General features: G+C 39.3%; 1 protein-coding gene across 2 annotated transcripts; it reads left to right on the top strand.

The window, feature by feature from the left end:
- On the top strand, positions 1–24,719 carry lrig2 (leucine-rich repeats and immunoglobulin-like domains 2). 2 transcript variants are annotated; one of them, XM_053636325.1, is made up of 18 exons: positions 1–647; positions 2,261–2,335; positions 3,309–3,443; positions 4,012–4,152; positions 4,364–4,507; positions 4,704–4,847; positions 5,696–5,839; positions 6,542–6,622; positions 8,325–8,396; positions 8,557–8,625; positions 9,961–10,124; positions 10,993–11,304; positions 14,270–14,551; positions 14,726–15,169; positions 18,405–18,557; positions 18,934–19,074; positions 19,297–19,530; positions 21,803–24,719. In XM_053636325.1, exons 1-18 carry the CDS (start codon positions 463–465, stop codon positions 21,988–21,990), a joined length of 3,108 nt encoding a protein of 1,035 aa, XP_053492300.1. In that variant the 5' UTR covers positions 1–462; the 3' UTR covers positions 21,991–24,719. The 2 variants fall into 2 exon arrangements, with proteins under 2 accessions (XP_053492300.1, XP_053492299.1); XM_053636324.1 differs by having other exon boundaries at positions 18,934–19,086.

The following is a 24,719-nucleotide window of genomic DNA, read 5'->3' as shown; positions in this document are numbered from 1 at the left end:
TGAGCGGGGGCGCTATAGCGCACAGGAGATCGCATGTCGTCTTGGGAAAAACGCTTTTGTTTTCCTTTGCAGAAAAGTCATGGAAGCGTGTTTGAAAACAAGGGCCATTGTGGCAACGCGTTATGTTGCTCTCGGGCAAGTTTATATATGATGGACTATTTTACGCTACTTGACAGGGACTTTAGTACTTTGCGGGCCGTTTGACGCCTCGCTGAGGAAACAGTTATCCGAGCTGCTGCAGACTGGAAGGCGGAAGGAGAAGGGAATTCCGGGGGAAAGAACGGGAAAAAGCCCAGCTATGGATCAGAGATGCTTTGGTTTTTATTTCGAAGCAGATTTATTACAGCAGTCGATTAGATTGGAAACCCAGCCGCTGATTTAGAGGCATAATAAAACTTATTTTTTTTCGTCTTGTCCTATTAATGCCGTACATGAAAACTGTTCGTGAGTGAGAGAGTCAAAATGGCGGCGGGTTGGCCCATCCCCCAGGCCCTGTTCATGATCATACTGAGTGCTGCTGTGGGCCTGGACCCGTGTCCGTCAGCCTGTACCTGTTCAGAAACTCCAGACGGGACTAAACTTTTGGACTGCAGTCGGAAAACGCTGTCCGACCCTCCTGTGGGAATCCCAGCATGGGTCACTCATGTGTAAGTCCCAGGCCGAGTTGAGCGCGGTGGTTGTTTACATGCTCTGAAGGCTGGACTGCGGTGGAGCCTCTCGTGGCTAACGCTAGTACATAGACCAGTGTTAGCTTAAATAAAGTAGTAACTTTTTTCATTGCAGTGTTTATTCTTCGGGTTGGTAACGCAGAAGCGTTCCTTTTTAAAATACTTTAATGAAAAATATTTACACAGATGCACTACAGTCAAAACCGGGCTTCGCCAGCCTTTCAATTTTTTTTGTAGTTTGTATTCAATTCTGCTTTTAATGGCAGTGTAAGGTTATAACAATAAACCAGTTTGACGGTATACCGTGATACAGAAACCCGAGATTTCCTTACTGATGATATCAAAAATGAAAATTCCAGACGGTTTGCATCCCATGAAGTATAACTGTTATTGATGGGCTACGTTTTATAAAACAGACTGTGACCCTTATTCATCCAAGATCTGGGTCATAAAGTGTGAAAGTTTAAAGCATAAAGTATCAAATTAAATTCACAGATGAAAATGTTTTTCAAAAATTCTTTTCTTTCCTTTCAATTTCAGTCCTTTTGTTTTAATGGGTTTATTGCCATTACGTCCACATGAATTAGGATATGAAGTAAATTAGGGTATGTTTTATTTAAGCTGTGGGTGTATGTGGTAAATCTATGGAAGCCCTAAGAGGCCATACATTATTATTATTATTTTCATTATTATTATTAATAATATTTCTTTCATGTTTTCTCATGATAATGACTTTATTTTCCTGTGATCTCAATGTAAAGTTGTTTTCTTGTGATGATGAGTTTCTGTGTACTCAACATAACATGTTATTTTTATTGTTCTGGAGACAGTAAAAGCGTAGCGCCGTCCCTCAGCTTCGTGGGTGAACAGATTCATTTTTACTTTGATCAGGGAGTCGCTCAAGCTAAAATAGCTCTATGTCTTATCAATGATTTCCAACTTCCATATCAGTGTCTTACACTTGAGAGGAGGCTGTCAGGTCTACAATGTTCTCATGAAAGACAATAATAGTGAACCTTCATTGCCAGCTAAAGTGAGGGACCAGGACATCTGCATGGCTACAGGATGATGTTTTAAAGATGCCATTTAAATGCTTTTAAGCCTTTAAAAAATTTTTTTTTTAAATGTCGTGATCATGAGAAAATTAAGTTGTGATCACGAGAAAACAAAGACATTAAAAACAATAATGCATGGCCACTTAGGGCTTATGTTTAAATCAGAGTGTGCTCAATGTTTATATTATGAATAAGTGTATAAATTAAGGATTGGTGGGTATGACCTGATACCGGAGATCCCAGTTAACATATTGAATCAGATGTGAAATAGGTTGTATGTCAGTTCTGGTTCTCGGATCTATCTTGCTCGTTTCGCCACAGTTTTGATTGATAGGGCCAATGTTTCTACATTTAAAAAAACTACTGAAGTGCAGTTCTTTTAAGAAGTTTACCTTTAAAATATTTTTGAAGTTGTTCTATCCAAAGACTAACATTATATCATGATTGATTTGGATCGTTAACATACTGTTAATATGTCATACCAGTCTGTCTTTATTTCCCTTCTATTCATAATGTGGAACTGTTCTTTGTTTTTAGGTCTCTGAATAATAATGAGCTCTCAGGTGTGCCTTTTCTTGGAGATGCTTCCTCAAACATCACTGTGTTGTCTCTGTAAGTACCTCTTTAATCACCCTTCATCAGATTGATGCAATATCCTGCAATCTTTTTTGCTTCTGTGTAAGCATTATCAAGTGTTTGCCATATTGCTGGGAGATCTTTGGTTTGAATCCAAATACACCACAGATATCAGTGACCTGGAGTTCAAGAGAGCAAAATTGGCTGCTCTCTCTGGGTGGGAGGGATGCTGCTTCTCTCTCCTCTGTCAGTAAACATGACCCTAGCCAATCGTGGGGCTCTGTGAGCTCATGTATGCAGAAGATTGTAGATAGCGCTTTCGTTTGAGTCTGTTGCACGGCCCTGTGACATAGCATATGAAGCAGTTTGAAAAGATGCAGTAACTGGCTTCTAGGGCTGGGCGATATGAAGAAATCATATCACGATACTTGAGGACGTTTCTACGATACACGATGTGTGTCATGATATATAATTTAGCTAAAGATTTAATGCCTACAAATACAAAGAAGTAAAATCAACGGCAAAAAAAGTAAAAACAACGGCGTCCATTTAGTACCATTTAATTAGTAATTATTAAAAACATGAATAATACATCACCATACCAACGATATCACAGAAAAGTGTATTGTGTAATCATTTAACACGATATCATTATTATATTGATATAGCGCCCAGCCCTACTGGCTTCTCACATCTCGGAGAAAGCTTTTGCTAGCTCTCACTGTCCCAGGTTGGTGGCTGTCGTGTAAAAGGGGAGAGCTCGCTGGTGGGTGGGAATTGGCAAATGACCAAATTGGGAGTAATGTGGCTAAAAAAAACAACAACAAAACCCCATTTTTCTGTGGGTCAGAGGCATTTTGCTGAATGAATCAATTGTTTTCATGTTTGGAAAGAACTAATCTGTTCTGATAGATTTGTCAATTAAAACAGATGCACTGCATAAATGACCAAAGACTTTGGTGAATTGATTAGGAACAGTGATGTTTTGCCCTTTTGTTTGTGTGTTCAGGGTGTATAACCGAATCTCTGAAGTGGTCGCTGAACATCTTCTGCCCTATTCAGTCCTGGAAAGTCTGGATCTGAGCTCCAACTCCATCTCCGAGCTGAAAGCTGGATCATTTCCTCCTATGCAGCTAAAATACCTGTACATTTTTATCATTGTTTGTTTGTTTGTTTGTTTGTTTATTTATTTATATATTTTTTTTGTACACTTCCCCCCCCCCACCGATTTGTCTTTCAAAATCTAATATCACAATCTCTAGCAGAATAAAAACCCTTCTAGACAAAATTAAGGCTCTGTAATATCTGTAATTCGCTCTTATTATAAAGATCCCTCTGGCATTTTGGCTTTGACCAGACTGGCTCTTGTAATACTAAAATCATGAAGTACTACATAGTGATTATATTCCTGCATACTGCATTTGCAGTTTGCCTTTGCAATGTATTAAACAGGCGTTGAGTGGATCTATTATGCTGATTTAAAAATGGTCCGGTATTAATTTCTCCAAAATTATTTCATTTAATTGATCATGTTAAAGTTCTGAAGAAGGTATTAAAGTTTCTAATTTTGTTTCAGGGGTAATTTGTATTTTGTAGTGTTTTTTTTTGTTTTGTTTTTTTTAAATAATTTTTTAATAGCCAATATTGCATTTTTGATGAACAAACAATAACTAGTCCATATTATCAGTGATTTCTCTGGTATGTTTATTCAGGAATCTGAGCAACAACAAAATCAGCTCTCTAGAGCCGGATTGCTTTAATAACATCAGCTCTCTCCTGGTGCTGAAGATCAACAGAAACCGGCTATCACTACTGTCCGTTAAAGTTTTCACTCTGTCTCAACTGCAAATTCTGTAAGTAGAATCACTCATCATTCTGCTGTTGTAGCTTAAATATTTGCTTTAAAAACATCATTTTGCATTAAAGTTCTCATTGCATCACATGCAAGTTTATTAAGAGATGCTTAGCTTGCTTATTAGTACTGTTGCTGTTGGTCATTTTTTTTTAGTACGCTGGGATAAACATGCACTGACTGTGGAATGAAATCTGTCTCCTCTGTATTAGGGAGTTAAAACGCAATAAGATCAGAGTAGTAGACAGTTTGATCTTCAAAGAACTGAAGGCTCTGAAGTCTCTGAAGATGCAGAGGAACGGCATCACGAAGTTGATGGATGGAGCTCTTTTTGGACTTGCTGATATGGAGGAATTGTGAGTGGATGCTATACTTCACAAGTCAGATTTCAGGTCATCAATTCCAGACCTATCCATAGTTTACTGATTTCACTGCTTTAACTCCTCTGCTAACCCTGGTAATGAATCTCCAGCTCTCCAGGATTGGGATTGTAATTTCCTGTGTTAGGTCGCCTTCACTGTTGGGTTAGTGTTTTGATGTTTCTCTGTACAGGGAGCTGGAGCACAATAATCTCACCGAGTTAAATAAGGGCTGGCTGTATGGCCTGCACATGCTCCGTGTGCTCCGACTCAGCCACAACAACATCGGTCTCGTCCGAGCCGACGCCTGGGAGTTCTGCCGCCGCCTGGAAGAACTGTGAGTCATATACACGTTCCTTTGCTCTACAGGGTTTCAGTTGTACTCTCGATGACCCTCCAGTCTGAAGTACCCAGTTTAATAGATGAACTTGCTTAGCGGCTACAGAGCTAATGGCATGTTAAAGTACTAAACAGTCAAGAGGAGAGGTTATGGTGCTGGAGCTGAGAGAGCTTATATTAGAAGTCTTTCTATTCAGGTGGGAGATGATGATGATGATAATAAGTAATCAATGTTTTTTTCAATCTACGGCATCTGTACCGTTTTCACTATTATTATAGATTAATATTTTTGATGTATTTTCTTATAAAGAGAAAAGAACAGCTTGCTTGAAACTCTTATAATGAAACCCTAGGGGCAGTTATGCAGTAGATGGGGATGTCGAGAAACAGTGAAAATAAGCAAGTGTATATAAAATAAATTTGAAGCTGCAATCATTACATTGTAAAATAAATTTTAAAAAATAAAGCACGAAGCAGACGAGAACGTCTTACCAGTTCTGGTTACTTGTGTTCAAAACGTAATGACAAATTTGCCCCTTATGCTTAATTTACAAATACCTTTGTCTCCACGTTTCATGAAAGTGCTTTTAAAACCTGGTTTGCATACATGATTTGGGCTGCCCTAACACCTGCCCCTAAATATTCATACAAATTCAGTTTTGAGTACACAGATTTCCTGTTTCTTACTACAGGGAAACGAGTTAGAATTATTGTTCATGGGATCACACAGATGGTACAGATGTGCTATATTGAGATTAGATTGATTAGGTGCTGGAGTACTCCTTTAAAAGGCATCACTAAGCTTTCTAATCATTGTGTGTGTGTGTGTGTGTGTGTGTTTATCAGAGATCTGTCCTATAATCACTTGAGTCGTCTGGAGGACTGGGCTTTCTCTAGCCTTGGGCTGCTGCAGAGTCTAAACCTGGGCGAGAATCGCATAACGCACCTTGGAGAGGGAGTTTTCGACAGCCTGGCAAACGTCCGCACACTGTACGAACACACATCTCGCACACACAGAGTTTAAAGCTAGTGCTCATGCCATGGGCTATGTCTTCAACAAACTGCACACGCTGTTATAGAGACTTTTCCCTGAGGTGCCGAGGGCGAACTGTCGTCTTCTGAGTAGCCACATTTCCCCTGTGATACTCTTTGCAGGATATTAGTGCCAAACCTAATGCGTTCAAATGGACAGATGTGGGGAATGAATGGGTAAATTGTGGTTTACTGTAAATGCAGTCTGGTGTATACCATGGACATCTGCTTGACCATGCGTCACTGTCCAGCTCAAGATTTGACTTGTCATGTTAACACTCCTGGATGTTAGGCTTTTTAAATTATTCATGTAGATTTGTTGTTGTTTTTGCAATACTGTTCAGTGTACTAGATTATCACACACAGAGGCATTTTATTCCATACTGGGGAAACAGACTGTCAGCATACTCATGCCATCTATTTCCTGTCTTGCTCACGTGGTTGAATTTGTGTTACTTTTTAAAGAACCTAACTATATCATCACAACACACTTCTACATGCGTATCATCATCACAAACCTTCCTTTCTAGATGCACAACAGATAACGGAGTTTTCACATGGAGCTCACTTGAATGTGAATTGAAGTTTAAAGTGTGATTGATTTAGTAAAATTAAACTTTTGTTCTAACTGTGTGATGCTATTTTTTTTTTCTTCCCCAGAGATATCCGTAACAACGACATATCTCTTGTTATTGAGGACACGGTCAGCTTGTTTGCAGGCATGAAAAAGCTCAACACGTTGTAAGTTCTACCTTTTTTTTTTTTTTTTTTTTTTTTAAACTTATCCGTTTTTATATGTGTGGAGTCCTATGGGCTCAGAATGATGTATTAAGAGGAGTTTATACTTCTGCGATGGATATAACTAATAATAGTCTTTCACGTCATGTTAGCTAGCTTAAGAGATAGGGTGGATAACGAGTGTGCGTTTGAGATGGTGTGCAATAGGAGCTTAGTACACGAAGAACTGATAAAAAAAAAAAAAAATCTAGTGTGTTGAACAGGGTTCGTACAATGTGCTTGAATTTAGCTTTTTGAAATGTAAGTACTGGAAAACCTTCAATAGTTATTTTTTTTTATCTAGTGGTGCTTAAAAATTGCTTGAATTATAAAAAGTCAATAAATACAAAATTGCTAAATAACATTAAAGTCTTTATTATTGATAGAACATGAATACAATTCTGTCACTCGGTATATGACTCTCCCCTGCAGCCCCTCTCCCTCCTGCTGCTATCTGCGTACTCATTTTAACAGAAACGGGTCCGGTCCACGTTTCAGGCCCCTTTAGCGTTTTTTCCGCCGAAAGAAGCATGCTGCGATATACTTGTTCCAGCATTTCTCCCATTTCTGGAAACATTTCCTGTAGTCAACTTTTGTCATCATGTCTAGAGCCTTCTGTGGTTTTTTTTTTTTTTTTTTTCCTGGATTTCTTCTGCGGTGGTGAATCTTTTCCGCTTCAGTCTCATTTTTAGTTTCGGGAACAAAATTCGCCGCAAGGAGTGAGATCTGGCGAATACGGTGAACGTGAAGCACTAGCCACATTAATTTCTGGCTATATCCTTGGTTGACAGCGCATTGTGTGCAGGTGCATCGTCATGGCGCAAGATCCAGTTCTGGGTGCACCACTTCTCGCGGACGTTCTTTCCCTGATGTTTTCCCATAGATGCCTAAGCACTTCAATATAAAATGTAAACATTTACTACCTAGTGGTAAAACCTGCAACTATGTTGAGTACGCATGTCACATTTGAGTTCTGAGGGTCTTTAGATCCTCCTCATATATTCTTTTGAAATATGAGATAATCACACTTGTCTCAGACTTCTCATGTTCCTTGTCTGGTTGACTTTAACATCTAATAGTACAGTATTTCGATCCAGGAAGTATCAGTCTGTTTCTTCTCGCCATTCATTGTGGATTAGTGCTGCGTTTATATTTGACTCAGAAGTGGGAAGTCTTAACGTCATTTTTGAGCTAGGTGTATTCAAGCTACAAAATGGCGAAAAACTCATGGACGCATCCAACGTGCATTTTGTTGTCAACAAGCTAGGCAGCTATCATTAGCGAGCGAATTTACGATGCATTTACTTTCTCAAAACAGCAAACTGTGTGGTCAACTGTATGTGTATGTTATAGGTTTAACCAACTAATGTTAATTGATCTAAAGTACATTCTACTGTACAGTCTTTAAACTAGTGGAGTGATATTTTATGCACAGTTGATGTTTTGAGCAGCCATGTTGAGCCCGGGGTTGAGGAGACCTTCCTGACATTCTGAGTAGAGGGGCCTTTTTTTTTTTTTTTGGTAGTCAGAGGTCAGAAATTCTTATGACTGTAGTCATGTGCAGCATAAAAACAAGTCTTTCATTAACTCTTTCATTATTCAGCCCCCTAATGGACTTGTTCACATTATATGCAATTAAACCTGTGTGTGTGTGTGTGTGTCTCAGGGTACTTCAGAAGAACAACATCAGAACCATCACGGAGAAGGCTTTTGAGGGTCTGAAAGAACTAGAGCATTTGTATGCCTCTTTTCATGCTCCTTAAAATTTGTTGAAAGTTTATGCTTTGTTTTGAGTATATTATGGGATATCTAAGTTTTTCTTTTTTACTATATGAATCAATGTCTCATGTCTCTAGCAATGATGTGATTTTTAATAAATTTAAATTGTGTCTTCACAGAGATTTGAGTAAGAACCGGATCATCTCTATTCACCCTGAGGCATTATCTCGCTTGAAACTCAAATCCCTGTAAGTGTGGAAATATTCTTTCTTCTATCATCATGTCTTGCATATGGTGTGGGTATTGTGCTGTATTATACCATCTGAGCTACAGGCGCATATTACCTAAGATGCATGGATTAAATTTTTCCATCTCCACAATAGATTTTTATTATAGTGATCGTGTAGGAGGGTGGGGTGTGGCGGGGGTCACTGGGTAAATCACTAGCATTTTTAATCTAAGTAATAGCTTACAAATAATCTGAAAAATGTCATTTGCGTCTTCAGTTGGATGCTTAAAATAAAGTTGATCAATGCTGGAGGGGGTGAAGAGGGTTTTCTAGGTAATGGCATCATGCCAAGTTACATTGTTAGATCCAATATACTGTTGGCAAGGAGTCTTTGTTTAAAGTCAATGTCCAACATTAAATATATGATGTGGACGTAGTACTTGCATGCTTAGGACGAGGTCAGGAGCAGAAGGACTTTTAAACATTTTAAAGGATCTGAAAGAATTACATTTTTAAAAAATCTACTTAAGGAAGTCAATCCATACTAATTATCCATAAGCACTATATCCTTTTATAGAGAAAGTGACTGAAAGAGAGAAAGCGAGCGGGAGAAAGGAGTGCAGACTCGAGTTTGATTACCTAATGTAATTTGTTCATTCACTAACAGCTAAAAGATTTTTTCAAAATGCTCGGAAAGTCAAGTTTTTACATCTTATTGCTGAATCTCAAGTCATTCAATGTCTCGCTGTCTTCTCAGAGACCTTATTGCTCCCCACTTTTTATATCTTTAGCCATACAAAATAAAATATTATTCCATAGTTTTTTTATATACTAAAAACGATGACCCAAAATAGTAGCTAGGTTGTTAATGGCAACTAATTCATTAGATTCAGCTGGCTATTAAAAAAAAAAAAAAAAAAAAAAATCCTATTTAATGTCTTCTAGCTGTTCATATTAGTGATCACCAACCATCTTCCTTGAGATCTACCTTCCTGCAGGTTTCATCTCCAACCTAAATCTAACACACCTGTTTTAGTTGATCAAGAAGGCAATGATTAGATGGTCAGGTTGGAACGATTATGGTTGGAGCTAAAGTCTCCAAGAAGGTAGATCTCCAGGAGCAGGGTTGGTGACCACTGATTTACATCCTAAAAAACGAATCAGCATGATGTCACGTTCCCGAGACCACACCAGTAGGTGTGTCTGTCTGGTTGTTCCTTCCTGTTTCAGTTTTGTTTTGTTCAGCAAAATGTCTTCAAGCTGAAAAGCACAAAAGGAAATAGCACTGATGCAAACGAAACACTATAAAAAAACAAAGCCCTTAATACATTTGTATATGTTTGCATTCCCTTAGCGAGTTGAACACCAGCGGTCTCCTCTGTGACTGCAATCTGAGGTGGCTCAGCCAATGGCTTGTTGACGGCCTCTTCCAGCAGTCCTGCACCGCTGTGTGTGCATATCCCACCCCGTTGGCAGGCCAGAGTGTCTTTAGTATCCCCCTGGAAGATTTTGTGTGTGGTGAGTGAGATCATATACATCACTGCTGTACACCCAATTTTGCCAGTGGCTTTTACAGTCTAGTGCAGGCGTATTCCGTTAAATATGTGAAGATCCACCTACATAAAATTCCTTACTTATCAAGATCCAGATAAACAGCAAACACTACTGAATGCCAAGAACAGTTTCCTTTTAATGCTAAGTTCATGGCTAAAGGTTGGATCAGTTTGAAGTGGGTTTGATTTATTTCGCACTGGTGTATCACATTACCACTTTTGACTAGAGCCATGGTCTCTAAACCGATGACCTCTGAAGCAGAGAATAGAAGCATTTTTGTTTATTTTTTATTTTTTGCTAAAATCACTTCACTAGTCAGTAGTCAGGTGGGAGAAGGTAAATGAAATAAAACATCTGTTGTTGACAAGCTGCTTTCTGGTGAATAATTTACATAAATCCATGTGATTGGCCATAAGAAACTGAAACAGAGGATCTAGTCTTCGATGCCATCCATGACGGTCATGTTTTAAAAAGTAGTCACTGAAATACAGACAGTTTTTTTCCCTCTATGTTTTATCAGCTCTGCTATATCATATGAGTGCCTGGTTTGATCTGCTGAAATACTTTCAATCTGCTACTATTGAAAGGTTGAGAGGGTAGTAATTTTTTCAGGTAATCAAGAGTGGAAAAATTCAGGTGTGACCTGCATAGGTTTAAAGTGGGGAAATCTCACTGATATTTATCACTGAGACCAGACCTCTACTTGGAAAGAAGCCGAAAATTACATTAACCACAAATAAGACTAAGGAACATAAAGGCCAGCCACTAACTTTTCACTTAATCTTATTGGATTGAACTCTTTGCCTCTGTTTAACTCTTCATCCTTCCTCAGACGGCTTCCCTCGGCCACAGATTAGCGGGAACCCCAGGACAGTGGTGGCCCTGCGCAGCACCAACGTCACTCTCAACTGCTCTGCCTTCAGCACTAGTGACTCTTCCATGAACGCCACCTGGCGGAAAGACAAAGAGGTGCTGTCTGATGCGCAAGTGCAAAACTATGCCCGCTACCAGGACCAGCAGCTCATCTACACCAGCGTTCTCCATCTGCTTAATGTTAACTTCACTGATGAAGGACGCTACCACTGCGTAATCTCCAACAACTTTTGCGCCAACTACTCCACTGAGGCCAAAGTGACTGTTAATGGTATGTTCACTCATGAGGCATCACATCTTTAGTCACAAATGACGTGCAGTGATGTTTACACATCAAAGAGCCCTAGGCTTTCTATGAATAGTGTATATGAGGCTTTATTTTCTCAATGTGTCAATCATAGCAGAATATTTTGCTGCCTCCCCTCTGGGCTTTGGTGTTGCTGTGCTACAGGCAGACAATTTTGCTTTTGTTGGTTGTGAAATAAGTTTTCTTTCTGCCCCTGTTCTTTGTATCTTTTATCTCTCTCTCTCTGGTTGTTTTCTGGACTCTTCTAATTTAATTTCCAATTTCAGTAGAGGAAAGATTATGTAGCCCTGTGGGAAGCCAGCCTGGGTGATGTGATTATTCTGTCATTCTGTAATTCAGAGGTGTGAGGGGCTTTTGTGATCAAGCAGCGCTCGGAAGCGAAAATTTCAGACCCAAATTAGATTATCATAGCACTGCAAATGAGGGACATAGAACACATGCATATGGATTAGAGATGTAACGGTATGAAAATTTCACATCACGATGATCGTGCGCAAAACAAGGTGTCTGCGGGTCCTTAAACAGTCTTACATTCTTTAATGTAAAAATAAAGCCTTAATCAGCATTAAAATATCTTAAATTCACGTTTCCAAGGTCTTAAAAATGCAACCAAACCGAATTTATTTTGGTTGTTTGCTGTTTGAAATGGCAAACTAGTCATTTTTAACGTGCATTTAGACACACGTGCCAGATTCACTTTTACCTTAACATAATCTCAGACATTTTTGTGGGCAGAGGTTTACAGCATTTCACCTGATTGATAATGAGAAGTGAATTTTAAAAAACTGTTGCCAACTAGAAGGAGGTCTTCCTGTGGTTTTCCGCCAAAATAAAAGCCACAGGGTCTAACACATAGAAGTCAACTAAGTCAGAAATATATTACTATCGTTATATTACTGTACCTCAAATAAGATTTTATTATTCAGTGCAATAGTAATATTACAAAATAGCAAAGGTGTGTATGTATGTATGTGTGTGTGTGTGTGTATGTATGTATGTATGTATGTATATATATATACATATATATATATATATATATATATATATATATATATATATATATATATATATATATATATATATATGAGGGAGAGATGTATAATTTCTTCTTGACACAAATTTATGTATATTTATAGCACTACTTGTTACATTACCTTGGCATTAAATTACATAAAAAACACTGCTGCGAGGGGGTTTCTAATACAGCTGCTGAGGGAGTGATGGTAAATTTGACATCTTTTTCCTCTTCTGACTGCCGTAATCCATCTCCCTATATTTATTTTTCATCTCTTGGAAAGTCATGGAAAGGAAATACTGGATTTTTTTTTCTTTCACTGTTGGAGCAAATGGTAATACAAAAAGGATATCCTGCAAAACTATCACAGTTATCAGTATTATCACCGAATTATTAAAATGTGCTAAAAATGTACAAAAAGTACTGATACACACACTCAACATTTAAACAGGTTTTGCATTTGAAAATCAACAAACAATACATTAGCAGCATAATGCTTGCTCAAGTGTCTGTGTCACAAGTGTAGATGAGGTGTGAGTCGACGAGGAACCAGGAGCATCACTGGGTTTGCCTGCTGCTCGCTCACGCTGTAAACAAGGGAATAGCAAATGCAGTGTAATAATAACAATAATAATAATAATAATCATTAGTAGTAGTAGTAGTAATAATAATACTAATGGTGTTATATTAATAATAATAATTATTATTATTATTAACTTGCACATTTTGAATGATCAAAGTATGTTGGTTTGGTGACTAAATTACATAACATGTTATTACATGGCTCTCTGAAATTGTTGATTCTGGTCAATTTGCAGTCTGATATTTCCTGCTTATGACCATCATCAGTAGCAATGCATTAGAACACAACGCTCATCCTGAAACTCCAGCTTCTTTCATGTCTCGTGCTCTCTCTCTTTAATACAAACACAACTGGTGCCATCGTGTGTTTATAGTTATCGATTGTATTGAAAATGAAATCGGACGACTTCAGTATTTGTATTGGACTATTGTTTTGTAGACTACAGTGGATTATAAAATAATAAGGAACAGGTAAAATTTTACAACGTTCATCGCAAATCACTATTTCATGTCCCCGTAATTATTTGAAAAGCCGTGTATTAGTGGTATGACAGTGCTTTATTCATTAAATGTTGCACTTATTTGTTATTTGTTACTGTCTTGTTTGAACTTGTTCGTTTGTCTTGGCTCAAAGCCATGTGCTTTAAAGCCAAGTGAGATAAGAAATGATTTCAACCCACATCAATAGGTAGTGTCCAACTATTTACTTTTCCTCAACTGATGCACTGAGCTAAAGGTTAACGTACCTTGCATTCACTATAAAGTGATGGATGGTTGTCACGAAGATGACTCAGCAGATTGGATGTGTTGACTTTCTTCTGGCAAGCTCAGCAGTCAGAGTTAATCTTCTATTAAGTTTCCCTCATCATTTTTATAAAATCCAAAATATGACCACACTTTGGATTTGGTCCTCTTGGAAGGTTGTAAATTCTCCCGAGCGCCGTCACTGGCTTCCACCAAGTTTTCACGCTCAAAAACCAACAATGCTGCGCCTGCGTCAGACTCATGCTGCATGTGTGTGAACAGCATTTACAGAGTTTTTATTAGTTTTAATGATAATTAAATGTGACTCATTAATACTAACCATCTGGGAATGTTATCATGGTTTATTGTGAGACCAGTAACCTGTTTCATCCCTAATATGGATGGGGTTCATAGGAATGTGGAGTGTTTGTGTTGTTTGTTACAACAAATCTGTGTCTTGCCCTGTATGCATTGAGTGTGCCTGGGGTGGTATGTATAGATATAGATGTTAGTTTTTATCAGTCAGTGACATGAGTTGTAGTTATTGGCTCAGATTCTCCTTTGACTTCATAATTGCACTATTTCCAGAGCTGCCCTCCTTCCTGAAGACACCCATGGACCTGACTATCCGGACTGGGACCGTTGCACGGTTGGAGTGTGCGGCAGAAGGACACCCTCCCCCGCAGATTGCCTGGCAGAAGGACGGGGGCATCAACTTCCCTGCTGCCCGTGAGAGAAGGATGCATGTCATGCCCGAAGACGACACCTTTTTCATCGCCAACGTGAAGGCCGAGGACATGGGCGTGTACAGCTGCACTGCCAAAAACGAGGCGGGCAGTCTGTCAGCCAATGCCACACTCACTGTGCTGGGTAAGCACTGCTCTTTTGACCAGCATGATATATGACATCACAGCATGCTGAATGATGCCATCATCCTTATCTAATGAAAACATTCAGCATTTGTAATTCGATTCTTTGGGTAATTAGAAAGCATTATGTTAATGAACAATTCTGTTAATTCCTTTCTTTTCCTCCACTGTACAGAGACGCCATCATTCCAGCGCCCTCTAGAGGATCGTACGGTAGCACGTGGCGAGACTGCTGTTCTTCAGTGCATAGCCCGCGGTAGCCCCGCCCCACGCCTCAACTGGACAAAAGATGATGGCCCATTGCTACTCACAGAGCGTCACTTTTTTGCAGCAGCCAATCAACTCCTTATTATCGTGGATGCCAGGTCTGCGGATGCAGGGAAATACACCTGCATAATGTCCAACACGCTGGGCACAGAGCGAGGACACATCTACCTCAGTGTCTCGTCCTCTCCCAACTGCGAGCAGGCGGGCGGTGGCTATGACCCGGATGGCTGGACTACAGTGGGCATTGTGGTGATGGTGGTTGTGTGTTGTGTGGTGGGCACATCGCTGGTTTGGGTGATAGTCATCTACCACATGAGACGCAAGAGCGAGGACTACAGCATCACGAACACGGGTAGGTGGCTAGCTGAGACGTGACCAATGTTATATTGTTTTGGACAGCAGATCGCAGTTTTTTTTTCCCCAAGGGAACTATTACAAGTTTTTTGAATCTTTGATGCCACAGTAGCTGTAATATTGTAAAAAGTTATTTAGTAATATTGTTTGTCTTGAAGACAAAGCCTTACTTACTGCAATATTTCTGTAATGCACCTTGCACTCACACACCTTCACATGCTTTCTCACACACACAGCTGGAAAAGTTTAGATGTACACTGATCAGCCATAACATTAAAGCTAGCCTTTGCTCCCCACGCGCATCAGTTAGCACCCAGGACCATGTCGCCTGTTCACCAGTTGTCTAAAGATTTCCTGTTTGCTACCAAGTGAACTAACACTACACTAACCGCTGTCTAAACACGAAAATCAAGGTTTGTACAAGGTGCTTGAATTTGGCTTTTTGAAACTTAAGTACTGGCAAACCTTGAAAATCGCCATTTTTAAGCCATTTTATATCCAATGCTGTCTAAAAAGTGCTTCAATTGTAAAAAGTCATGAAATACGAAATTGTTAAATAACTTTAGTGTTTGTATTTGTGTTCTATCAAAAATAATCCTTTCACTTAAAATATGACCCCCTGCTGCAGCCCCTCCCCCTCCTCCCACTATTCACTCACTCATTTTGACAGAAACAGCTCCGGTCCACTTTTCAGACCACTTTAAGTGACTTTTTTTTCCCACCTGAAAAAAGCACCTAGCGACAAATCTAGCAACTTTTTGGGCAAAACATATCTACTTTCCCTAGAAGAGAGTGGCCAGTACTGCCCCTCGAGCACGAGGTCCTGCTTTCCCACCGCAGGTACACCACTCTCTGCGGCTACTCTGTTCAATGGGTGGCAGAGAGGAGCAGCACATTTCATTCACTTCTGATTTCATCTCTGAGTGATCCTTTTACCTGTAACCGAAAGCACAGCACAGCCATTGTCTTTACCTTGTGTATGGTGGTTTTGTCATGGTTATAAAATCAGGAATTAGCATTGCAGAGCAGCAGCTTGGATGTCTCTTAATGGTCCACGTTTTAGTCACTATTTCATGCTCCTTCCGTTGTCCGACAGTTTGACACTATTTCTTGTATAGTCATTGGAAACAAAAAAATAGTGCTTGAAAAGTCCTTGAAACTCCTGGAATTTCATTATGACGCGTTTGTACGAATTGGCTGTGTTTGATTGTGAGTTCATTTCCAAATTCAGTTATTTATTCCAAATGGTGTGTTCATTCTTAGTTCTCAGAGGACAGTTTGCTTTTGCATGATTTCATTGCTCTAGGGAACAATAGATGAAATATGTGGCACATTGAATTAGTTGCCTGCCAATTGTATGATTGTTCTTGAGTTTTGCCAACAGCCAGTTATTCATCCTCATTAATAAAGTATTGAGAGGAGAATCTGGTTTGTCCGTTTCCATTTATATCTAGGTGTTTCTGTACATTTTGGTTCTTTTTGTAGATTTGAATTATGAATTAACACAATATTGTTTGGTATCGTGATACTTCAGCTGGTATAGTATCGTAAGATATGTTCATCGTGTCATGACAACACTAGTACTAACCACTGCATATCGGGAACACTCTTCAAGAGTTACCATTTAGGAGATTCTCTAGACGACCCAGTCATCTAGCCATCACAGTTTGGCCCTTTTCAAAGTCTTACTCTTGCCCATTTTTCCTGCTTCCAACACATCAACTTGGAGAACTGACCGTTCACTTGCTGCCTGGTATATCCTACCCCTTGACAAGTGCCATTGTACTGAGATAATCAATGTTATTCACTTCACCTGTGAGTGGTTTTAATGTTCTGGCTGATTGGTGTTTAGTGTGTGTAAATAAAAAGAGGGCAAAAAATAAGGGTGATATTTCTCAAGTATTATTTTCACCATTATACCGTTAACTCAGAAACGATCCTGTTTAAAAAGAGTTAATTTTCTATACCCTTTAGGAAAGTAAATTTTTATAATTTAGCCTGATTTAAACGGATCAAAACCGTGACAGCCGTAATTGAAACTATGCATAAAGTGCTAAGCGTTGAGTGTAAAGGGATAAGGCCATGAAGCTTGAGGGATGGAGCAGCTGGGTCTGTGTTAATTCAGAGTAGTAGTAATAATGTTGGATTGGGTGTTAGAGGAAACTCAAAATGAGAAGATTAACTCCGGCAAAAGACCAGCCTTCAAAGCTTTAAAAAGTTATTAAAAACCTAAAAGTGATTACAGAAAATATCTGTGTAATAATCCCAGAAGTTCATTTAGCAGCAAAGTTCAAATCAACTTGAAAATACTTTAACTTGGTAATGTTTTACTTCTTTAAAAATCTTCCTGTTTTATGCTTGAATTGCGGAGCCAATCTCAAAAGTGAACCCGTTCTCCTCTGGGTAACACCCGATAATGAGATTGTAAATAATTACAGAACTACGTGTTTTGAAGGAATTCAGAATATTTGATATGATCTTGCTGTAAATTGGAGCCCTGGGGTATTCATGCGGCAGTTTATTTTATAGCAGTGGCTTGAAGAAGCTCCATGTCTATGGTATTGAAGTATTATTTATTTTACTGATACACAAAGCTGAATTGTTGGATTATTCTGGTGAAATTAGTTAGAAAGAAATATGGTAGTCCTCAGATATCATTTCAGACCATGTTTATATGTCCTTATCTGTGCCAAATCTGCTCACCATAGCGAGTAGGTCTTGTTGTGTTCTAATGGACCCAAACTGAGTCTAATCTAGACATCAAGTCACATGGTCTTGTGTATTATCAAGATGAATATTGAAGTCTCCTGATGATCGTTGATTTTTCAACTGAAATAATCAAATTTTCGAGGAAATGTGCACAATTCCTGAAGGAATTCCAGACTGCACCCTGGTGACCTGTAAATACTAATTAGTGAGAACATCGAAGTGATGCCTTCTCCTCAGTTACTTAGACAAGTTAGTGCGTTGTGTGTGTAGTGGTAGTCCATGAGGGCTAGCCTCATTTAAGCTACATACTCATTGTCTCAGTCTCTGTTCAACAAAGTACATGAAATCCATGTCCAGTTAGGTTCACTTAAGTGCTTTAGATGAAAGGGATCTTATATTTAGCAGTCCTGACTTCAGACTGCACATGAATACACGATTGATTGTTCTTTCGCTTTTTGGCAGCTATCCAAATGTTTCTTCTACTGTTCGCAGACAAACATAACTGGTGAACTTGTCTGTTTCAGATGAGATGAACCTGCCAGCAGACATCCCCAGTTACCTGTCATCCCAGGGCACGTTGTCTGAGCCTCAGGAAGGCTACAGCAACTCTGAGGCAGGCAGTCATCAGCAGCTCATGCCGTCCCTGACTAATGGCTATGCTCATAAAGGAACTGACGGTGAGGTGTCAGGACTCGCTACATTTATTGATGTGTATCATGTATTCTTGTGTACAGATGTATTAGCAAAAGTGACATTACTCATGTAAGTATTACAGTGCATACTTTTGACACAGGGCATTTTCTACAGTTTTGAAAGTTACTGTATTCCCTGGACTATAAATCACGTATTTCCCTCTGTGGTGATTAAAAGCGGAATAATAGAAAGCAGTTCGTTCGTCCACTTTATTAGGAACACTGGCACATTCATGGAGTTATCCAATCAGCCAATCATGTGGCAACAGAACAATGCATAAAATCAGTATAGCGATGCATTTAGATCCTCATTTTGTTTAACATGAACTGGATATATTCGTGAAATTCTGTTTCGCCATAGGTGTGTGTTACGGTGATGTGGTAGGCGAGATGGACCCAGAGACCAGTGGGATGCTGGGTAATCGTGTTGGGTCCCTGTTTGCTGGGCGCAGCAGCTTCCATCCGGGAGAGCCAAGGGACAGTCTGGTGCATATGTCCAATGGTCTGTGTGCATGTGGGTTCATACAGATATTTAATAACATGTTTAATGATCATTTTGACTTCTACATCTATCTAGCAGCATTGTTCAATAAATATTCTCACATAGAGGAAAGCTTTTCATAGTTTCGTTTGTTGGATTTTTCTTTGGTTTGGGATCTGAAAAGGCATGACTTGATGCACGGATCAGATGTTAACACTGTGATGTCTTGTCCTGATCTGTCAGGTGGTAGTGCCCCATTGGTCATCTGCTCAGACTGTTATGACAACGCCAACATCTACTCTCGCACAAGGGACTACTGCCACTACTCATATCTGAGTGAAGAAGATGCTTTGGACGCCCAGCTGCCCAGAGACACAAGAAGAGAGGGGCAGCATGAGGATGCAGCGCTGCATGACCTGATCACCCGAGACTCTCAGGAGCCCCAGCACCACGCCTTACACCACTACCGTAGCAAAGGTCAGAGCACACACACTAACATGGATGAAGAGCATGTATTAGAGTAGTGACTAGGGGTAAAAAAAAAAAAGAAAAAAGTATGCATTTAGATTTTTTTTTTTTCGGTATAAACCCATGCTGCTTTAAAACACACAATTTACATCCCTCATGAAAAACATTAAGCCTAATTTATTTCTCCTATGGCTGTCTGACCAAATGTTACTACATTTTTATGGTACTTCTGTCTTCATAATATTTACATCTTTGAAGGCAGGAACTCAATATTTAAATGTTTAGGATGCCATGTTATGATATATTTTCATTTAACCCAAGTCGATTGAAACATTTCTTTTGATTTTTGTCTAAGTGACCCCTTTTTTGGAATTATTTTGTCAAACATTTCTTAATAATCCCATTAAATCAATTCCATATCAATTAGGGATGTCAATTTACACACGTTCCCATGATCGATCGTCATTTCAATGAACGATCGATTAATCATTAACCTTAATACCGCGAGATGCGTCTACTGCAGTGCAATATAGCCACCGGCATGACTAGGTGTGAGAATCCCACTCAAAACACCGGCTTCTTCACCCAAATGAAAAGGGTTTTTTTTTTTAACTTTAAATAATAGGCTAGTAGGACTGTAAAATGAATTGATGTAATTATGATCATTTGATAAAATTACATTTAATGATCAAATATAGCGGCTATAATATACGATGTGCTACTACGACAGAGTGCGTGTGAGCCTATTCATGTTTAGTGCATCCATGTGAGCAAATAGTTTTTTTTATTATTATAAGTGTGTTATTTTCTTCCCAGATGTGCATAGGATATTGTGTATATTGTGGAAGATTTGGAGAATACGCAAAAACCTACTTTTACTCATGAATGTCCATAACATGTTACAGGCCTACACCATTTAGTTATTACTTCGGCAGTCCTGCTTGAAGCTGAGACTTACAAACTTCACATGGAGAACATATCATTATTTGTATGTTACATGTTCAGGAGCTAAACGTACCTGTTCGACGATATGCTAATTCATTTCGGAATCCATTCTTGATTGATCAACTCTCGAAACCCATGTTGCCTACCAGTGCATCACCTTCAATGACTCCGATAGGCAACATGTCATTTGCAGTCATTTTACAGCCGTTCAGTTATTCCTTCTGCCTTTTGACCACCAGTTTGTTTTTTCCCCTGGCTAAAACGGAGGTTCTTGTTGGTTGTGTAGTTTCATATCCTGTGACGGAGGCTGCTTGATGCACCTTTTCAAGTGGTATACCATGGTGCTTGTTGTTGTATTGTATTTTAAAACACAATCACAATGTTTGCAATGAACATTATTGCCATTTAACCTAAAACGTAACTTAACGTAACTTAAGTTAAAACGTAACTACGGCACGCTTGCTTGGTTTTTCCTAGCATGTCTGCTGCACGTGTTTTGCGCATGAGCCAGCATGCTCCTCAAAACTACACACTCTAATGATGACCTTGCTTAATCAACCATCGATAAGTTTTATCGATTAAATTATTAACGACAATCAGTCGATCTCCGATTAATCATTAGCATCCCTGTTATCAATGGTATCAATTTTTAATTCAGTGTAAGGAATGAACAAAGAATATGTCCTAAAAGTGATACTATACCAATTTCCAACATGTAGTTTTTCTTTGGTTGAGATTAAATGGACATGGAACCTGTAGTGTGCTAAGTAGGATCTATGGTGCCATTATTCTTTACCCTATATACAGAATAGTACTTAATCAGGGAATCACTGTAGACTATTCCATTGTTAAACTAAATGTAAATGCATTGTCCAGCCATGGCTCTGAGCCAAGGGAGCAAAATTGGTCGTGCTGTCTGGGTAGGATGGATGGCATACTCTCCCTTGTCAAACACAGCAACACTAGCAAATCATGGGTGTCTGGGAGCTCATGTATGTGGAAGAGGGCAAATTTTCTCCATTTTACTCAGTGTTTTACACTACCCCATGACCGCATGAGCAACAGTTAGAAAAGAAGCCATTGACTGGCTTCATGTGTCTTGGAGGAAGCGTGTGTTAGCCTTTACTCTCTCTGATTGGCAGCTGTCATATAATAGGGAAGAGTTGGAGGGTGGGTGGGATTTGGCAGGTGACCACCTTGGGGAGGGGAAAAAAAGGGGTGGGTGAAATGGAGGAAAAAAAGCGCAGTGCTACTAGTTCATCTGTGCATAAATTGCAGTTTGCATATCCACGTGCTGCTCATTCTGCTTTCTCACGGTCTGTTTCTCTCTCTGCAGATGTTCCAAGCAGATCGTTTTGGAGTGGCGTAGACCCTCATTCCTCTGAGTTGTCCACGGGTTCAGTGACTGTCCACAAGCCACCAACAGGTCCCTCTAATGGGAACGACCATGAGGAAAGAACAGGAGGGCTAGAGGAAGCCTCGTACAGGACTAACCCTCAGGATCAGAACCCTCCGAACACATAGAGCCCAACCAACACCCGGTGTTTACGCCCTGCTCAGCGTGACCTACAATCCCACTACCTCTTCCAAGAAAACTCACACTCTGTCAAAAAAAAAAAGAAACCCAAACTCCACTCTCTTCTGTGTTTACAATCTGTACCGTTCCCTCATTGGATCCTTGTGTGTGTGTGTTTCTTGTGAACAACCCTTTCTAGGACACGGTGGTGATGATCTTCCCACTGATTCCATACAAACGGATCCTCTGGTTTAAGTTGAGACTCTGAATGTAATGTTTCTTGTAGAGAGTCTTGCTCACTCTGCCTTTTGTCTTAAGGATTGTTTTGCCCTTTTTCCCCCTTTACTGCGGGGAACATGAACTCCCATGTTTATGCCAAAGCATCGAGCCAGCCCTCTTTTATGCTGCCCAGGCTTTGAAAAAGTGGTCATCATTGTCCTTGTAGGAATCCTTGTATGATTCAGTGTCTGTATTGTTGAATATATGTAGGAGGACATCACTCAGGCAGTTGAATGCTTTCATGGAGACAAACTCTGCATTACTGTTTCCTGTTGGTCACATCGAGCAGGTGAAGCTGGCATGTAGGAATATTTTTCCTTTATTAGAGTGGAATGTGGTAAGATGAAGTTACTCTTTGTCAGATAATGTTTTTTTTTGTGCGTGTGTTTTGTTGTCGACCCCACAAAGCCAGACATGTACTCCATTCCTTCTTTGTTTTTACAAAAGGCACTATATCTGACAGAAGATGTAGAACATTTGCAACGTTGACAATCGAGCTACAGCAGTCTTGCAGGGTCCTCCATGTGCGTAGAGTCAACGGCCACCTTTATTTTTCCTTCCCTCAAATACAGTGCATTCCTGTATTTATTTAATTTTTTATTCTTATTCTTATGCAGGCCTCTAGCTGTTGCTCTCGCTTTGAAGCCATTTCTCTTCACTATGTACAATCTGAAAGACTCACAAAGAAGAGCCACTGTGCTGTTAAATATATGTACGAGTACTGTATCCACAGTACCTTTTAATTTCGATCTTCCTCCCATGCATTTTAAAGCCTTAAGGGCATTAAATGTGTGTATCAGACCCGGTTTATTGCTCTGTCTAATTCTTAAATTCATTTGTACAATTGGCCTTGGGGTGATTATCAAATTGCATATATCTGTAACACAGACTTCATCAGTTTTTAACAGTGTGATTACTGTTTAAAGTGGACACTCTGTAGGACCACTAACACGCCCAAGTTAGTGACCGCATCAGATACGTCCGTATCGGTGACATTGTCAGTATTAATATCGTTCTCACCATGGTGACCGTAGAAATGAAAGGTCTCTTGATTTGCATTTTAAGTAAAAAGACACGTTTAACAAGTTCTTGCTCTAGCCAAGTTAACTCATCCAGCTCATCCAGTTATTGATATTTTGTTTGGACTGATATTCCTCACATTGCTGAATTGCCTTTGTTTCAGATTTTGGTGTCTAATAGCTACTTCTATAAATGGACAGTCCTGTAATGGGGGACGCTTCTTTATTCAGCTTACAGCGATATTCCACCATGAAATAAGCTGTATGCTTGGGCCATAAACAGAATGATTCCCCTCCCTAACAGTAGATTTTGTTCTGATCGTTAGCACTTTGTCTGTAGTACCTAGACTGATGTTCATTGCAGTACATGTACCATTCTTTCTTTTTACCTGGGATTTTTCCAATTTCACCCACACTTGGTACAATCCTATAAATGCTGCACATCCCATAGGAGGATATTTTGTTCCAAAGAGTGTGTGTGTGTGTGTGTGTGTGTGTGTGTGTGTGTGTGTGTGTGTGTGTGTGTGTGTGTGTGACTGAGTGTGAGAGAGTGAAAGAAAGAAAGACTGAGACGAAACTGAGGTACTCTAACATGTAATTGTAAAATGTGTGTATTGTGAAGTGCACTGCAGCATTGCGTCACTACAGCCAGATACAGTACGTATCACGTAATGTGTTATGTTATATTTATTTGACGTGAATATGCCGTTGCTCAGTTGTTTGCTCACAAGTGTCTTCTGGTGCCACATTTTCCACATAGTTTGAAATGTTTTTTTATTTTTATTTTAGGATATAATCTCAATATAATGAACATGTGTTGATGTATTGCATTTGTTTCAGCTTGCTGTCCTGATTTCCAGCTGTTTTATGATTTGCACATGATCCTTCATTCCACTTTACAAATCCTAGCGCAGAGCCATGATGTTTATGCAGTTCTATGAATAGTAGCAGAGGGTGTGTACTGCCAGAGGTTTATTGTGAAGTTTTCCAGGAATTAAAAGCCGTTAAGATCGGGGATTAGTAGCTGTAGAGAATATCACTGCAATTACTTGCACACATTTGCTGTAAGAAATGTAAAGCAAAGTAAATTCACTGTCCTATACGAAAGATATTTGATGGTACAGTTATAATGGCTTTTACCGAGCAATTAAAAACTTCTCAACAGAAATTTCTCTCTGGTCTGAGAGTTCGAGTTGAAGGGCACAAATGTAAGCAAAAAAAGTTTGAATTTGGTTCACAATTACACATCTGCCAATATGTCTTTCTGAATTTAAACCAAAGTTCAGCATTAATACTCTGACACTATTCCAGTGCTGCTTTAATGTACTTTGCTTGTATATTTTTTTTTTCAATATTGTACCTGTACATTCTGTAAAGCATGTATAAAGAACTTTTTTTGTTTTGATGTTGCATATTACACAATAAAATGCAAATTCTGA

Source organism: Ictalurus furcatus, chromosome 11, assembly GCF_023375685.1.
Source record: "Ictalurus furcatus strain D&B chromosome 11, Billie_1.0, whole genome shotgun sequence".
Taxonomy (NCBI): Eukaryota; Metazoa; Chordata; class Actinopteri; order Siluriformes; family Ictaluridae; genus Ictalurus; species Ictalurus furcatus.
The sequence above is the reverse complement of the archived record's forward strand: the minus strand, read 5'-3'. Positions and strand labels throughout refer to the sequence as shown.

Bases quoted from the DNA above. Each gene is read 5' to 3' on its own strand.
- lrig2 (XM_053636324.1), top strand. From the start codon at position 463: ATGGCGGCGGGTTGGCCCATCCCCCAGGCCCTGTTCATGATCATACTG. The intron at 8,626-9,960 runs GTAAGTGTGGAA...GCATTCCCTTAG, and splicing joins CGCTTGAAACTCAAATCCCT to CGAGTTGAACACCAGCGGTC. The intron at 15,170-18,404 runs GTAGGTGGCTAG...TGTCTGTTTCAG, and splicing joins CTACAGCATCACGAACACGG to ATGAGATGAACCTGCCAGCA.